Source organism: Rutidosis leptorrhynchoides, chromosome 8 (assembly GCF_046630445.1).
Source record: "Rutidosis leptorrhynchoides isolate AG116_Rl617_1_P2 chromosome 8, CSIRO_AGI_Rlap_v1, whole genome shotgun sequence".
Lineage (NCBI taxonomy): Eukaryota > Viridiplantae > Streptophyta > Magnoliopsida > Asterales > Asteraceae > Rutidosis > Rutidosis leptorrhynchoides.
The window spans coordinates 126,207,905-126,226,207 of record NC_092340.1 but is presented as its reverse complement, the minus strand read 5'-3'; the positions used below and the strand labels follow the sequence as shown (position 1 = coordinate 126,226,207).

General features: G+C 36.8%; 2 protein-coding genes across 2 annotated transcripts; one reads left to right on the top strand and one right to left on the bottom strand.

Annotated features, from left to right (window-relative positions):
• The first annotated feature begins 4,633 nt into the window (after nucleotides 1-4,633).
• On the top strand, nucleotides 4,634-13,109 carry LOC139861872 (membrane protein PM19L-like). Its single transcript, XM_071850395.1, has 4 exons — nucleotides 4,634-4,766; nucleotides 12,275-12,452; nucleotides 12,636-12,684; nucleotides 12,874-13,109. The coding sequence occupies exons 1-4, from the start codon at nucleotides 4,634-4,636 to the stop codon at nucleotides 13,048-13,050; spliced, it is 537 nt and encodes a 178-aa protein (XP_071706496.1). The 3' UTR covers nucleotides 13,051-13,109.
• On the bottom strand, nucleotides 13,089-17,109 carry LOC139861871 (ultraviolet-B receptor UVR8-like). Its single transcript, XM_071850394.1, has 10 exons — nucleotides 17,012-17,109; nucleotides 16,780-16,924; nucleotides 16,223-16,337; nucleotides 15,662-15,718; nucleotides 15,435-15,553; nucleotides 14,961-15,046; nucleotides 14,669-14,870; nucleotides 14,209-14,262; nucleotides 13,624-13,791; nucleotides 13,089-13,524 (listed from the first exon to the last, which is right to left on the bottom strand). The coding sequence occupies exons 1-10, from the start codon at nucleotides 17,044-17,046 to the stop codon at nucleotides 13,318-13,320; spliced, it is 1,188 nt and encodes a 395-aa protein (XP_071706495.1). The 5' UTR covers nucleotides 17,047-17,109; the 3' UTR covers nucleotides 13,089-13,317.
• Nucleotides 17,110-18,303: the final 1,194 nt, after the last annotated feature.

The window sequence follows — 18,303 nt, the reverse complement described above, 5'->3', positions numbered from 1 at the left end:
CCATAAAGGGTTTAAGGTATCAGAAACATCTAATGCAAAACCCAAAGAAATGTATTCCATTGAATCACAAACATTTTTATATGGGTTGAAACAATCGGGTCGCATGTGGTATACCCGATTAAGTGATTACTATATAAGCAAAGGGTATACAAATAATCTTATTTGCCCATGTATTTTCATTAAGAAAACATTGTCCGGATATGTGATTGTAAGTTGTTTATCTCAATGATCATAACATCATCTGAACAAATAAAGAGATCTATGAAATCATTCAACTTCTAAAGAAATTTAAATGAAAGATATTGAAAGAAAAAAAAACAAGCACTGCCTTGAATTGCAAATTGAGCATATGCCTAATGGTTTACTTGTACATCAAACAAACTATACCGAAAAGATTTGAAAACATTTTTAAAGACAAAACCATTGGTTGATATATCACTCAATATTGACACTGATCCATTTCATCCCCATGAAGATCATGAAGATCTTTACGGATCAGAAGTTCCATATCTTAGTGCAATTGGAGTTATTATGTATTTTACAAATTGTACAAGACCTGACATTTCTTTTGCAGTTAATTTGTTGACAAGGTTCAGCTCAACCCCTACAAAAAGACATTGAAATGGGATCAACCAGATTTTTGATACCCTTGAGGAACTGCTGATTTAAAATTATTTTATTCTAACGCTTCAAAACAAGATTTGGTTGATTATGTATATGCAGGTCATTCATCAAATCCTCATAAAGATAAATCTCAAACTCGATATGTATTCCTAAATGGAGGCACCACAAAATCATGGCGTTCTTAAAACAAACACTTGTTGCAACATCATCAAATCATGATGAAGTGATTGCATTATATGAAACTACTTGAAAATGTGTTTGGTTGAGATCAATGACACAAATCATTATTGATTCTTGTGGACTATAATGCTATAAAAGACCAACAACTATCTTCACCAACAACTATATATGAAGATAATGCAGCTTGCATAATACAAATGAAAGAAGAGTATCAAAAGTGACATAACAAAATATAAATGCTGACGAGGCGCCAAAGCCATAGACGGTCTTTACGGTCATAAGTTTGATGGAAAAGAGTGATATGTTGGTAAGGCTCAGAAAAAACTAAAGGGGAATAGGAATTGAAACAATGGTTTGAGCAAACCATGAAGGAGATTGTAGACAAATCACAGAGGCTAAACTTGTACATAAAAGATTTAGATGATACAGTTTCAGATGAAAACCTCAGATTCTTCTCATATACTCAAGATCTCGTAAAAGATAACCAGATTAAAATGAGATACGTTCAATCAACAACTCTGCTGATCTTTATACCAAACCACTCTCAACCGCTGTTTTCAGAACACACGTTCACAATATTGGCATGAGGCAAGTTCAAAAGATGTGACGACTCAGCGATGTTTACTTGAGGGGGAGTCAACTCTATACTGCACTCTTTTTCCCTTGACTAAAGTTTTTATCCCACTGGGTTTTTCTTTAGCAAGGTTTTTAACGAGACGGTACTAGTTGCACTCTAATAAAATTGTCATCCAAAGGGGAGTGTTGTGAGAAAGTTAATTATGGATGACAATTGTTTTCACCTAACCCTCATAATTCAAACATGTACAGTATATTGTTGTATTATAAATACTGATTGAAATGAAAAGATGCAGACACCCATTTTCTTCACTAAGAATTTACTATAGTTGAAAATAGGTCACTAAAGGTAGTTATAAACTACTAAATTATAACAGATTGAATATATAATAAGAAAACTACTGGCATATGTAGAAATTTTGCTAATTTCTTAAAGATTAGCTGTTGTGAACTAATACATTTATATACCTCAAATATTTGTTTTGTTTAAGATAGTTATCACTATTTGATGATCTTGTAAATAATACTCGTAACACTTTTTAATGATATCCGTATAATTTTTGTTGTTAATATTCAATTATTAAGTAATGCACCCCTATCTTCAAATCCTGGCTCCGCCTCTGATGATCGCTTTGAAAAATTCGTGGCTATTTGTGAATAACCAGGGTGAACGTTCAAGATCAAATCTGTTTAGTTTTTCTATTTGTACTTTCTACTAAAATTGCATTTACACAAACATTTCGATCAAAACATGAACAAAATTAAAAGAACCATTACCAATAGATACATACCCATTATTCAAATCAAAGGACCCTTATCGATAGATACATTCCCGTCATTCAAATCAAAAGTTACATCCATTGAGCACACCACAAAATGATCAAGTCCTTGTTGAGAACTATTAGAGCACTAGGTGTGGTGACGCGTCAGTTCAGTGTTACTTCAGTATTTTGCTGATGACTAGACGCTGACTGGACTGACACTGAAAACTGACATTGGTGAAAAAACAGGGGAATTGGGACGATTGTCAGTTCAGTGTCTTGGAAAGAGAAAATATTTATTATTTATCATTTATTTTATCCTTTTTAATTAAATTAATATTTTCTATATAAAAAAAGTTTAAAAATATACTTGATGCTTATTAAGTATCTCCGATTTTTTTTTTTTTTTGTAAAAATATCTTTTAGAGTTTAAATTGTATACTCATCTTATAAGATAACACCGTATTATATTTTTCCCACACACATTCCAATTGCAATAAAAGTTAAAATAGTTGGTGGGACCAAGGTTGTAAAAGTCGCGAGTCGGGGACGCATCGGTCAGGACCTAAAAAGGACGCGTCGGCCGAGTCGGGGACGCGTCGGGGACGCATCGGTCGTTGACCAATGTTGACTTTATTAATAATTTCTTAGATATATATTTATATATGTATATAATAGTTGATTCTGTACCATAAATTTCTTAAATAAGACCTTGAATTTAAATACAATCAAACTTCAAACTCAATTAATGTTACCGAATACATAATCAGTAAGGACATAGAGAAAAGAGCAGCCCAAAAAATAAAAACAAACCCTAATTTTAAAACATATCACATATTGACGAAAATTTTACTGATTTATAAATGTATTAGTTCACAACAGCTAATCTTTAAGGGACCAGTGTACTAGTCAGGGACCAGTGTTTGGTATAATTGGAACTTGGCTTATCTGTCAATATAAAAATAATAAAGCCATGGAAAGAGATATTTTGGAAAGCATGTATCGGTCGTTACTGCTCTTGTCTTTGTTTTATCCACTTTTGTTCTAATTGATGACTTGTTAGTCAACTTTACACTTAGAATTGGGGGTGTGTGAAATTTGGCTTAAATACCCCAAGGTTTGTACCGAACAATGCACGCCCCTAATCTTTTTTGTTTTGGAATTTAGTGATGTGCCGCCCTCAACGTATGCAAATATGTTAAAGATGCCATTAATAAATAAAACCGATTACCATGTATGTGATTAAGATCCGTAAAAGTGCGATTGCGCTTAAAACCGGATAGCATATAGTAGCGTTCAGAACGTAAAACGCATAATCCAATTCGAAGGGTTAATTAAATCACCAAATAACCGTTATTTAATCCGACACGTAGTAGAAACTTTTATTCCCGTATGTCATTTTTCAATAAAGTGTCTTAGCACATAACTATTGATCATCTCATTAGTACAACTTTAACCAACAAAAAACATATTTAAATTATCACCTACATTATTTAGTACCAATATCTTGTGCAATTTCTTGAACGACAAAATCGAATTCTCAACTACTAATGCGTCTTGCACATTATCAACTTGCTTTTCATAATTAAGAAGGGTGTTCAGTTGGAGCAATTTAGACCGGGTCAAAGCATATGAACGAGTATTTGGGATCATGGAAAGCAGTTGAACAAATCATCTACAAACGTGGAACATGGAGCTGTGGATCCTATTTTTTAGATAGCAATAACGTACGTGTAGTTTATTTTGCTTATAGTTTAAAATAGAAGATAGTAGTAGCATTTGATTTATTGAGAGAGTTTTGTATCTCCCAATTTAATCAGTGAGAATAAACAGAAAATTGCCCCTCTTCTCTTCTTTTTACATTGATCATATACTGTTTTTGTATTTATTTCCATCATGTTCTGCCATAACAATCTGGTTCGAAATGGCAAGGAGGTTGGAAAGGGAAACATCGTTTAATCACATGTCATCCAATGTTTGAACCTCCACTTGGTTCACTAGTCGTAGACGTGTAACTGCAACCCCAAGTGCACCATATATAAAAAAAATAAAATAGTGTGTATATTTTGCAACAAATGACATGTAAAAAACATGCCTTGATGGACACTGGTGCATGCATGCAGTCCACGTGTAAAAGCATGGGACCCATATTGACCAAAAGTTAAAGAAAGACCAAAATGTTTGATGGTGTCATCTCTAGAGAAAAAAGTCCAAGAATAACTTTTGTTTTTTTCTACAGAATTCTAAAATCTTCCGAACAGGAAATAACTTGTACTTATGCATTATAAGTTGTACTCTGACGTCCATACCTTTGTTCAACTAACATTTGAGGAATGTGTAGTGTTTTTTAATGAACCTTATAGTTTAGGTGGATTCTAAGCCTCTTTTGCCTTTGAAATCACACCAAGCTCTCTGTTTTTTTTTTTTTTTTAAATCTCCATATTTAGTTTTTGGGTGTTTACAGAAATTATTAAATATATTGAGTTTGAAAGATGGAAGTAGGAAAGATTGGTAGAGGTTTAATGGTGCCAATGTTGGCAGCCAACTTTGTGATTTATATAATAATGGTTGGACTTGCTGCCTGGTCTCTTGACAAGTACATCGATGGTCAACAGGACCACCCTCGTAAGTTACCTTTCTATCTTTCACTAACTTATATTTATTATATTTTTTTTTTTTTTTTTTTTTTGAAAAGCAAGAAGGACTTATATTAAACAATCACGAATAGTACATGGTTGACTGGGCAACTTTAACAACACAATACATCACGAAAGAAATAGAGAAAACAAATTACACCGCCCTAAGCTAATTGCAAAGATTGCAACTAACAAAAGAGAGAAACTAAGGTTGTGAGAACCATTGAAGCCAATCCATAATATGACCCTTGCAACGTCGTGAAATCCAATCGTATGAAAGAACTTGAACCTCGCTAAATAAAGATGGGACCGTCTCGAGCTTATTCTTGAACACCTTTGCATTTCGATTCTTCCATATAATGTAACAAACCACCCAACAAACCGCTTGCCATTGGTTCCTTTTGTGATCATGTGCTACGTAGCCGAAGGTACCATTAAAAATATCCTCATACCCGAATAAAGCCGAATTATACCCCCACCATTTAAGGACTTTCGCCCATATGTCTTTGGCCATTTGACAAGAAAAAAGTATATGTTCCACCGTCTCAATGTCACCATCACAAATCGGACATCTCACGCTGTTCAAATCGATGCCCCGTTTATCTAACTCCAACCTTACCGGTATACGACCTAATCTCGCCCGCCAAATAAACACCTCTACTTTTTTTGGAACCAAACCATTTCGCAACGACTCAATTGAATTAACCGCACGTGGTAGGATGACTTTGTCCACTAGAACCGAACAGTCCTTTACCATATATGTACCCTTCGAATTGAGATTCCAGCTCCAACAGTCTTTTTTATCTTCGATCAGCTGCAAGTTCCGAACAGTATCTCGCAATTCAGTTAGTTCACTATTCGTTCGTCCCATAGGTGGATAGGCCCAATTGCCGAGCCCATCTCCCTTAAATTCTTCGGTTTTGTTACTGATGTTGATATCTTTGTCAATCTCGAGCCTGTATAATCTTTTGAATTTGTCTTTGAGGCTTGCGTTCCCCACCCAAATGTCATTCCAAAAAGAGGTGCTTTTCCCGTCCCCGAGCAAGCGTATGAAAGACTTAGAGAAAGGAATCCCTAACCCGTCCACATGTTTTCCTGCAACACAAATAGAATTCCAAAGGCTAGCGTTTGGTTTTCGGACAAGCCCGTTTCCAAGCACAAGACCTCCATTAGAAGCATAAATGCTACGAATTACGGCGACCCACAAAGTGTTAGTTTCGGTTTTAAACCTCCACCACCACTTACAAAGAAGAGCTAAATTTTTACTTTTTAAGGACATGATATTTAAACCTCCTTCTTCGTGAGGAAGAAGGATTTTTTCCCACTTAACCCATGACATTTTAGATTTAGAACCCGTCCCGCCCCAAAAAAATTTTCGTCTCACACTCTCGAGAGAATTTAGCACACAAGTAGGGGCACGAAAGAGCGAGAAGTAATAGAGAGGTAGGCTAGAGAGAACCGACTTAACTAAAGTTAACCGTCCACCGAATGAAATCATTTTTGCTCTCCAGTCCGCTAACCTCTTGTTAAATTTCTCGATCACCGGGGACCAATCATTCAATTTCTTCATCTTATTACCCACGGGAATACCCAAATACATGAAAGGCAACTGACCTGCAAGACATGAACACCAAGACGCAAGAGCTTCCACGTTATCATTACTAATGCCTATCCCAAATAATTGACTTTTATTATAATTAACCTTCAACCCCGAAGCCCGTTCAAAACATTCCAACAAGTACATTAAATTTCGCGCATTACGTCTACTCCATTCGCCAAAAAAAATCGTATCATCCGCATATTGCAAATGAGAAATGACGACTTTATCTTTACCCACCTCCACCCCTTTATACATCCCTCTCTCAACCGCCTTTTTCGTTAGGATATTAAGTCCCTCCGCTGCAATAATAAAAAGGAAAGGTGATAAGGGATCACCTTGGCGAACGCCCCTTTTAAGATTAAACTCACTTGTCGGAGACCCGTTTATGAGAATGGAGATTGTAGCCGATTTAAGACACGAGGAAATCCACTTACACCATTTGGTACCGAACCCCATACATTTCATCACTTCAAGAAGATAATCCCAATTAAGCGAATCAAAGGCTTTCTCGAAGTCTACCTTAAAAATTAGGCCGTGCTTTTTGTTTCGTTTAAGATCTTCGACCACTTCATTTGCAACTAACGCACCGTCTAGAATATATCTACCCCCAAGAAACTCACTCTGTTCCTTCCCTACAAGACTAGGTACCACTTTACAAATTCTCAAAGACAACATCTTCGCGATAATTTTATAATAACTGCAAATAAGACTAATCGGGCGATAATCACTAAACTCAGCGGGTCCGATTTCTTCGGAATAAGGGAAACAAAAGAGGCATTGCAACCCTTTGAAAACTCGCCAAAAACCCAAAACCAGTTGATAGCACCTACCAAATCATCTTTGATTATGGACCAAAACTTTTTGAAAAAACCAAAGTTGAACCCATCCGGTCCCGGGGCCTTCGAACTACCACAACATTTGACCGATTCCCAAATTTCCCCTTCCGTGAAAGGAGCTTCTAAGAGCTCGTTGTCCGCTGATGTAATCAATTCAGAAAAAAGCCCTTCAAGGCTTGGTCCATCCGAATTATGTACCTCGAATATGCTCTTAAAATGGTTGAAAGCAACTTCTTTGATTGTATTAGGATTTTCACACCAAGACCCATTAACATTAATCCCCCGGATGTTGTTTTTATTATATTTCCTCTTTAAGGAATTATGAAAATATTTTGAGTTTTCGTCTCCATCGATCATCCAACGAACACGAGCTTTCTGTTTTAGCATCCCTGTCTTGATTTTTTCCTTTTCCATCCATGTTTTTCTTGAGTTTAGCCATTTAGTCCGCTCTTCATCCTTTAAACTACCTACTTCTGCTTTCATTTCAAGATCCGTTACCACCTTTTTAACCGACTCAATCTCACAATCAAGCTTGCCAAAGTGAACTTTACTCCATTCTTTAAGGTCTCATTTTAATCTTTTTAACTTGTTACGAAAAACGCAATCCTTCCGGTTACCCCCCATTGGACCAGACCAAGAATCGGCAATAACCTTGTCAATACCCTCAACCACGAACCAATCATCAAAGATTTTAAACGGTTTAGGCCCAAAATCCACTTCACCATCCGACATCATAATAGGACAATGATCCGATACAGTTCTATCTAAAGCCACCACTTTTAGATCGGTCCAAAAGCTAAGAAAGTCGTCCGAAACCAAGAATCTATCTAGTTTACTCATTTTCAACCCATCATCACTAACCCTAGTAAATTTCCTCCCACCCAAAGGAATGTCCACTAAACTATTTCTATCAATAAACTCGTTAAACCTCCTAGCCCGGTTATAAAAAAATTCACAATTCAATCTTTCCGACTTATATCTAACCTCATTAAAGTCCCCACAAATGACCCACGACACACCATCAATACACAAGATCTTGTCAAGCGAATCCCAAAACTTACATTTATTGGCGTCATCATGCGGACCGTACACATTGACAATAATCGATTCATTTCCCGACTGTTTCCATTTCCCCCGTATAGCAATAAAAAAGTCACCAATTACCTCACTATAAACCTCGAAGATGTTTTTATCCCAAATTATTAATTGTCCCCCCGACTTACCAATCATTTCTTTTTGAACATACCCACAATCATTAGAACCCCAAAGCCCGAATATCCAATTGTCGACAAGGTTATGACATTTAGTTTCTTGAAATGCTAGAATAGAGGGCCTTTCGACCAAACATAAGCTTTTAACATCACCAAACTTACTTTCTTTCCCGGACCCGAACCCACGAATGTTTAAGGAAATAATCTTCATAAATAAAAAGAAGATACGAACAGAGAAAGAAGACACTTACATATCTTTCTTGGTCCATTTTAGACCAAGATTGGTGCCGAATTCCTCAACTCCAATACTGTTTTCCGATATCAATTGGCTCACCTCCTTCTTCTTGCTATTCCTAGACGACGATGGCTTCTTACTCAGTTTCGATCTTCTACTACCACATGTCACACAATTAATCCCACTTGGATCCTCAACGCCTTTCCCTTTCCTAGTCGATTTTTTCGCATGTAAAATTTTCGATGAAGCTTTCCAGTTGCCGATGGAATTCCAGCAGCAATTGGACGAATCAGAAGCATAAACAACCCCTTTACTTGCTTTTTTAGGCAAATAGTTGTTAGCGGTATCCATAACATTCAACGAGGATGTATCACCGGAAATCTTAGCCTTCTCCACCCCGTCACCACCGTAGTTCTTAACTGGACTTTTACATTCTTCTTCATCCGATGAGCAATCGGTATCACCGAGATCCTCTATCACCACATTATCTCTTGGATCGGCCGGCCTAATGATATTAAACTTATTTTGATTAATAGGCCCATCAACACTAAGCACCTTTGCTGGATTATCACGAGATACTGGGCCAGATTTATCAACATGAAAGTTGGGCCCATTTAAGTTGAAGTGAGCTGACCCAACACTAGTACCCGAATAACAGCCCTCAGGATTTACTTTTTTATTCGAGACATCAGACCTCACCTTGGTATCCGAAGTCTTGGACTTGGAGATATTTGCATCTATAGGTGATTCTTGCACATTGGACAAAAAAGCATCATCATTATTATCTTTATCAAAAGGTTGCTTAATTCCCATGCAGGAAGACCCATCATCTTCCACCTGCAATGGTAAGCTGCCATGACCGCCACCATTCACCTGACCTTTTTCCGATCGAATCTCCCCATCTTCAAGTTCATCGGAAGCGTCATCACCGGACAAAGAATCCGGAATTTCTTCCTCATCTTCCGAGCTGTCCCAATCCGACTGTGGAATATTTTCCAAATCAAGTTCTATTTTATCATCACATTCTGAAATACCAACATGTTTGCACCAGATGCCTGCGACCAATTTTACTATTCCATTGATGCGTTCGTCATTCTTAGTATGAATCAAGACTTTACCCGAAATTAGATTTTGATTACCACGAATAATATTGCAATTCTTGAAATCCAGGGCTGGCCCCCACCACTCCGCAATTGATTTAAAGGTACTACAAGACCAATATTTAAACGGAACCCCTATGATCTCGACCCACGTTAATCTACCCAAATTGACTGAACGGCCATCCCACAATTTTAACTCATTAAAGCACTTTTTCACCGGCGAATTAGCATCACATACAATATTTTTGGCCGTAACACTGTTGGCACATATCAATAACACATGTAGGCCACCAATGTACTTAATATGTATACCATCGTATCCGTTAGCCAGCCCTATCGTGGTAATAAGGTTAAGTGCACCAATGTTTTTCAGTTCACCAACAATAATACAATCTTCCATCCCCACCAATGGAGAGTTATCTTCAACCTCCACCGTACGAAACCTTTCAGCTTCTTCCGATTTCCAGGCCTTTCTCGATCTAGATTTGATCAGCAGTGTTCTTAAATCCTCCTGAGGTTTAGGTTCACCGAATAACCTAGATTTAGGTTCACCGAATACCTCATTGAGAGCCGGAAAATCATCTCCACGACTAGTGCCCACCTTTGATGACCCCTTTGGTATCCAGAAAGCACCACCAGTATTACCTTTTGGTCCGTTGCCTTGAAAAACAGGCCTGGTATTGAAACGATTTGAGTCAGGGTTTTGCGAACGGTTGACGGCTCTAAAAACCCTAATTGGTCTTGAATCAAACGTTATGCTTTCTAGTCGACGAAGAAACTGTGCTTCATCTCCAACACCATGGAACCTAGCAAAAGCGAACTTGAGTCCATTTCTTAGTCGTTTGCCTGCCAAGTAGATGTCCCTAAGATCGCCGAATTGCTTGAAGACCCGCCAAAGATCAGAAATAGCCCAATGATCACCGAAATTAAAGAACATAAATGATGTCAAACGATGCCCGAAAAACTTTGTTGTCGTCGGAACCCTAGGCTTTCCCTCTCCTCGATCTCTCTGCCCCGTCGTACTAAACCTGTGTGCATGACTCTCTCTCCTCTCACTCTCTCCCCTCTCACTCTCTCTCACACACTCCATTTTTACACTTTGGTGGTGGATGTTGGGTGGATTAGGGTGGTTTTACGGTGGTGGGAATTTGGTGAGAAGAAATTGGAAATGGGGATGAAAGTTAGCAGAAGATGAAATGGAAATTGTGCGAACTTAATTTCATTTGTATTTTAATAATACGAATTTTACAGGAATTGAAATGAACTAATCAGAGAAAAAGGAATCAGATCTGGATCTGTACAAACATTACCTTATCCACATACATGAATATAATAATGGATCTGTAAAAGACAGTTTTGATAGCAGATAAATAAACATGAAATTACCGGGATGATTCTAATAGCAGATAAATAATGGAAGTAGATCGAAAGAAGAAAGTCACCAAAACTAAAATTAGCTAAACAGCAACACAGTTACAAAATCAACAATTGAGATGTTGATTGCAATTCAATCACCGACTATAAAATTAAAAGGCACGAAATTTAATAATTGCCATATAACATGAAAGGTAAATATATAGATACAGATTTACCGACAAGGAGTAATAGCAAGTGGAGTATTTCAGCGGCAGAGATCGGTCGCAGAAAAAATAAAGTAAACAGAACAGTAGGGTTTTCAAGTTGGGAAGGACACACCGGCAGAGATGCAATTTTTATTTATTATATTTGATATTTGATTCTCTTAATCGAATAATGAACCGTTGAACATAGAACCCGTTTGTTTGTAACATCTTGGAATGATAATAAAATGTGTACTGAACCGTACAAAATTAAATTACTCTCTTAGTTAACCATTTAGTACCCCTAACCTTGAGTTTAATATTTTGACTTTTTATGAAATTGAGTTTTGTTGTTATTGTTATTTGACTTTTTGAGTCACCTCATCAGCAGGCTCATCACTTTCTTAGACGATCTAGAATTTCATTTTTGCCAAATTAGATGCATATTTCTAATTGTTAAATAAATTGACTTCGCTTACTTTTTGAACAGCGGTTAGAAGTCGCTGACAGGGTCAGAAGATGATGTCAAAACTCACCCACCCACCCAATCATTTCCTTGGTACGAACATTAAGGTCCTACTGGTACGAACATTAAGGTCTTACTGTCCCTCGAGGAAAACTCCATGGCGAATCCATACAGGCATCGCATGTGGTAATTAAACCTCCTAGGGTGAGGTTTGAACGAAAAATGTTCGCAACCTTAGACTCCTGTGAAATGGGGGGTAAACTCTAAGAAAATATTTTGCAGCTCATGGGATCGAACCCCTGACCTCCTTTATGGATTCGCTTACCTAAATGTTTTAATGTGTTTCACAGAATTCTTACTGATATTTGAGTTCTTACTGGAGTATATCTTATGATGCATATATAGGTTAAAAATCTAGATTCAGTTTTGTGAAAGTTTAGATTAATTGATGCAAAATGACATATTTTTTTATATAATTGTATGGCTTTAGACCTAGGAGGGAATCCATCTACAACATACATGTTAGATTTTGCAATATTAGGAGGTGCAACCGGATTGTGCTCACTGGTAATCGGATTCATGCATCAACGAGCATGGCATAGCGCCAGTTTGGGTAGTGCTTCGTCTTCAGCGTTTATTGCTTGGGCCATTACTGCTGTTGCCTTTGGGTACTTCTTATTTCATAAAATCCTTTTGCTTTGTTTTATACACATTGTATTGTAGTTATATAAATTAAAACTCATCATTTAAAACCCATACGATTCTCTTATCAATTTAAGCCATATGAAATGAAAAAAGAAAATTAGTTGAATCTCTCTTCTTCTACAGCTGACACACTTTGGTTGTTATAGTTTTGCTTGGAAGGAAATCAGAATGGGAGGACGAAGAGGAAAACGCCTGGTAATATCAGTTTTTTTATCTTTAATTATTTTACCTCTATGAACAGTAACCTTCACCTGTTCATGTTTAGGGGTAGTTTAGTAAATTATTTTTTGAAATTATTTATTTGTTGGTTTGCTTTTCGCCGTGAAACGGGGCAATGCCCACACACCCCTAGTTTGTTTACTGAGAATGATTGTAAATGTGCAGCAAACACTGGAATTATTCATCACGATATCAACTTTCAGCCAGCTGTTGTATCTAATGCTCCTACACGCAGGACTATTTAGCAAAAAGTACGGACCAGATTATCTGAGTCACAAGGACGAAACCGTCATTCACCGTGTGCCCAACGAGTCTCAGCCCAGCACCTCCTCTTTGGAATAACACACTTTTATGTCATACACATTACATTACATTACACAACAAAGCTGATGCTTACTACATATGAATAGTTTGATTGAAAAATGACAATATTGCTCTTATATTGGATTGTAATATGTTTGAAGATCGAGAAATGATACATATATTTCTCACGAATCAAATCTTACATGCCCAAAACAGTCCTGGATCGATCCTTTAATAAACAAAACTTTAAACTAACTTGAAAAAACCGAAACTTCAATCACCCCATAATACATAGAACAGCAATAATTAGATCAGCTCATCTGCGTAAGTAGGGTGCCATTCAACGATCGCGAGTGTATGACGGCCCCCGCAAGCCACGTATTTAGCGCACCATCGTCCTGGTTCATTACCACGGTTGTCTTTTGGGGGCGAAAGGTCAATAGGTACTTCTGATGGATGGCCTGTTGTTACTTTTTTACCGTATCCTAATCTTCCATGATCTCCCCTACCAAACTGAGTTAAAAATGGTGAGTTTAACATAGTATTTAGTTTCAGTCGATCTAGAAAATAAGTGAAATAAGTGGATTTTTCCAAGTGTTTGTTGATGCTTACAGAAAACATACGACCATCACGTGTTAACGCAACAGAATGGGTCCCACCACATGACACCTGGATGATATCTTCGCCGGCTAGTAGCTGAACTTGCTGTGGGACCATCTTACTGCTTTTATCCTCTCCAAATCCGAGTCTTCCATGTTCCCCTCGGCCCCACCCGTACACCTAATGATAAACGCAGGTAAGTTTGAACTTTTTTTAAGCCCAGTATGTGTAATCAGAAGCAGTATTACAGAACTCGGAATTATTCGACGAGTACTCGGTTTTTGCAACTAAGCAAGTACTCGGTCAAACATGGTCAAACTCGACCCAAACTCGGATTACTCAAAAAATAGGACAAAACTCGGCTATAACTCAAAATCAGTCAAAACTCGGTCAAAATTAGTCAAAGTCAAACTTAGTCAACATCCGAGTACTCAGTAAAAAGTCCCGACCGAGTACTCCCCAAGTAGCGATATTTGCAACCTTGAGCAGAAGAGATAATATGACAAGTATATAATAAGAAAATCATATAAATTAGGTAGAACTTTGAATATAATCTGTAAAATATAAACATTCTTGAACTAATGGAATACAAGATACCTCTCCTTTATCTGTAAGAGCAGTAGAATGCCAACCTCCGGCAGCAACATCAACCTGATGTAACAAGAATTTAGAAATTTGTTCGGTTATAACAAAATATGAAATCAAGTTATAGTTAGGCATAAGGTGATCAAATATGGTCGGATTTCGGTTTTGGGTAACACCCTTAACACTCACAAAATAACTTAAACTTTCACATAACTTAATTCAAGGAGGATAACACAGTTACCCTATCAATCTGATAATTGTTACTTTGAACATTGTGATTTTTTATTCGTTATTCGAAACCTGTTAAGAGTAGAAAATTTGAGCCTTTTGTGTACGCAAGTAAAGTGTCACCCAAAGCAAAAATCATTACAGTTAGTCACATTTAAAAAATTTGCCATCTATAGTTTGAAGAACATCCAGTAATATATCAAGGTGGTAAGAACGAAACGGAACGAAACGGAACGAAACGAACCAACTTGACTCCAGACAACCCTTGAACAGGAACCGGAAGTGATCTCGGTTGAGTATCCCCTGTTCCCAACTGTCCGTATTCATTGTTTCCCCAAACCCATAAGTTTCCATCCTCAAGAAGAGCCAGATTGTGGAAAGCCCCAACTGCAATCATCTTAACCTTCTCGAGACCTTGTACTCGCACAGGTGTTGAAATTTGTTTTCTACAATTAGGTTACAATATCATTCACTCCGAAAATCAAAAAGAAAAAAAAGGAAGGCTAGCATACAACAAAAACAAATGAGCAACTCACATGTCTCCAGGTGGCCATGGTTGACCCCATGTCCATACATGTCCTTCGCGTGTCAGCACCACCGAATGTGTGCCGCCAGCAGCTACCTTCAACCACAATAAGTCAGCTTATGTTAAATAAATACAATAATAGCAAGTGGTGTGGGTTCATCTCTCTTGACCATCTATCCAGATAACCTCACCCGTAAACCACGAACTACACTTACAGACAACCTAAGAAGAAACAGAGTATCAGGGCCCTATTGATGAATGAAAGAATTTATGAGCCCTGTAAGCCCACACCTGTGTATAGTGGATCGTTCAACACCTGCACGGTAAACCCATTTTTGACCTATTGGTCCTAGTATCATAGGCGACCGAACAGCTGCCCCCTAATTTTACTAGACGAGCAAGAATGCCTATAAATAGCGCTTGAGTAACAATATAGATAGGGCTTTTTCAAATTTTTAAAATTTAAGGAAAATGATAATTAGACCTGGCGAACTGAAAGCTTTGATGCACATCGTTGAGGAATCAAAATATCTCGCCTCAAAGTCCTACCAGATTCGCCTTTCTTCTCAAGCTCTTCACCACACTGTCCATACTCATTCCCACCTGCAAATTCACAATTATCACACCATCAAGTTTGCTAATTTGTGTAATGCTAACAGCATTTAGAAAATAAAGACTTTAAACAAGTGAAACATAAGACGGGAAAAATACCCCAAGCATAAGCGCGGCCTTGATCATCGACAGCCAAACAATGCCAACCACCAATAGCTGCCTGAATCAACGACCAATATAAATTACTATTACTATACTATCTAAAAGACAATAGTAACTAGGGGTATTTTCGTCATTTCACCTTCTTTTTTTTGGTCTCCAACGATAAAAGAAGCAACTTTCGTAAAAGAACCAACCCTTCAATGTTGCCAAAAGATGTCGAAAAAAATTCTTTTTTACAAAAAAATCAACTACCTTTTTTTTTCCCTCAACGATAAAAGAGGCAACTTTCATAAAAGGAACAACCCTTCAATGCTACAAAAAGATGTCGAAAAACATTCTTTTTCACAAAATAGATCAACTAACTTAAACAAAAAAGGTAAAAGAAGCCCCCGGCGCGAAGCGAAAAAAATTCTTTTTTACAAAATAGATCAAGATTTTTTTTTTAACTCGCATTCAAAAGGGAGCCCCGGCGCGAAGCGAAAGCTCCACAACTAGTTGTATCTAAAACAAGAACACAACTTGCTAGCTGTTATTCATAGCCATTAGGCGAATAACGACTTGCCTGAACAATCTTGACTTTGTCAAGAGCTTTAACTTGACTAGGAACGTTCTCAGTTTTAGTCGACGGTTGATGCCCTAACGTCCCTCTTTGATTCCAACCCCACATAAACAACTGATAAACATACAGTACATCATAAGCATCAAATAAACCTTACAAATATACACAATTATATAAATACAATTATACATAAGCCTTGGATCCAATCAATTTTTAATGAAATGAATTACATAAGCAAAATATGCAGCAATACAGGATTAACAAACAAATTAGTATAGATATGAAAAACCCTAGCACAGTGATGTGTATTGTAGTTTTGTACATTTTCTAAGTATTATAGCTCTACAACCACACACGTGAGATAACATTTGTACATATTACAGTATGATCACAAACGTATTATGTTTAGTAATTTAATTTATTTTTATATTATTATTATTATTATTATTACGATTAATATAGAAATAGATATGTATTCAGTAAAGCAAAGTGTAGTAAAATGTAAAAACAAATAAAAAGTGTGCGCGTGTGTGTGTGAGTGTGGAAGTATAGACACCTTGCCGTCATCGCAAACGGCGAGAGAGTTACGGCTACCGGCGACGACGGAAGTAACGGTGACGGAATTAAGAGATGTGACGGAGGAAATCAAATCTTTTTCTTCGTTGTCTCCGAGTCCTAGTTGCCCGTCTTCACCTGAACCCCTAATTATACAAATGAATAAATAATATAATAATTAATAATGAGAGATTAACGATAAAGTATAAGGGCGTTTTGGAAGAAGGACGAACCAGGCGATAACGGCGGTGTTATCATTGACGGCCATTGGAAAAAGTAAAGAAGATGAGTTTACACAAGTAGCAATTTGCAGTCGGACTGTTTGGGGGAGATAGATATAGGAGTCTATTTATACTCCCTTTATATAACCCGTGTTTTTAGTTTCTCATTTTCATTCTATTAATTACTTTATGTATTTATTCATATTATATTATTTATTTATTTATTTCTTTTTGTAATTTCTTTATATTTATACTAGTTTAATACCCGCGAATTCGCGGGATTAAGGAAACAAAATTCTAATAACAATGTATTTTAATCGGATGGTGTAATAAAATCATTCCACAAGTAGGCTTAAAATAATTTGTTGCTGAATATTTCAAGTTACTACATTTCAATATCACAAATACTCTATGGTGACATTTGATTGTATGTTTTATGATTCCGCTACAAAACATATTATCTTCCAAACCCATTTGGGTTACGGACAAATTTAGAAACAAACGTAAGGAGCAACATTTATGACCTATCAAAACATAATTTGCCTCATCATGCCACTACACTCTTGATGGAATCCACTAAAATGTCACTTTGTTCTGGTTTTACCTAGAGAAACACGAACATAACCCTTTTAATTATTTGTTGTTGTATACTATACCCACTGTTACAAGGTTTGATCTTTGTTGCTGTATATCATACCCACTGTTACAAGGTCCTCCTGTAAATATCCAAATCGTCGTCGTTATATTAGGAGTGCAAAACAAAACATGGAGTATTTTGTAAAATATAATGAAATGATAGAACTTATATGATAATAATAGTAGTAGTGATTCTAAATGTGATGAAGATAAAAGTGATTCAAGCAATCCAAGAGTTTAAATCATTATTTTATGGGAGATAGATCTTACAATGGGGAAGTCACAAATCAAACTAAAAGACGAAAGATATAGATGTTAACATATAGTAATGACAACAAGTAGGGCAATTTGGATAATGGGTACAAAAAGGGTCCTTTTAGTGTAGTCAAGATGTGTTGAATGACAGACTTCTCTGCCTATCTTTAAGATTTCTTAGATTTACTAAAATTGAAGTAGATGAGTAGATCACACTGAAAGTTAATTATTTAATTTTGTTATGTACTCACATGACCCCGCCCAATTGTCCCTTTCTTATAAATATTCAAAGAATGTAATTTTATAAATACAAAGTAGCAAGAACCTATTTTGAAGCCTCAGTTAGTCGTCCGACTATTCCATATTGTCATGTAGGCGCACCATGACACATTAATTGACGATACAATGGCACT

Bases quoted from the DNA above. Each gene is read 5' to 3' on its own strand.
- LOC139861871 (XM_071850394.1), bottom strand. From the start codon at position 17,046: ATGGCCGTCAATGATAACACCGCCGTTATCGCCTG. The intron at 15,554-15,661 runs GTATTTTTCCCG...GTGAATTTGCAG, and splicing joins AGGCCGCGCTTATGCTTGGG to GTGGGAATGAGTATGGACAG. The intron at 15,047-15,434 runs GTCTAATTATCA...TTGTGGTTGAAG, and splicing joins CAAAGCTTTCAGTTCGCCAG to GTAGCTGCTGGCGGCACACA.
- LOC139861872 (XM_071850395.1), top strand. From the start codon at position 4,634: ATGGAAGTAGGAAAGATTGGTAGAGGTTTAATGGTGCCAATGTTGGCA. The intron at 4,767-12,274 runs GTAAGTTACCTT...GTATGGCTTTAG, and splicing joins TGGTCAACAGGACCACCCTC to ACCTAGGAGGGAATCCATCT. The intron at 12,685-12,873 runs GTAATATCAGTT...GTAAATGTGCAG, and splicing joins GACGAAGAGGAAAACGCCTG to CAAACACTGGAATTATTCAT.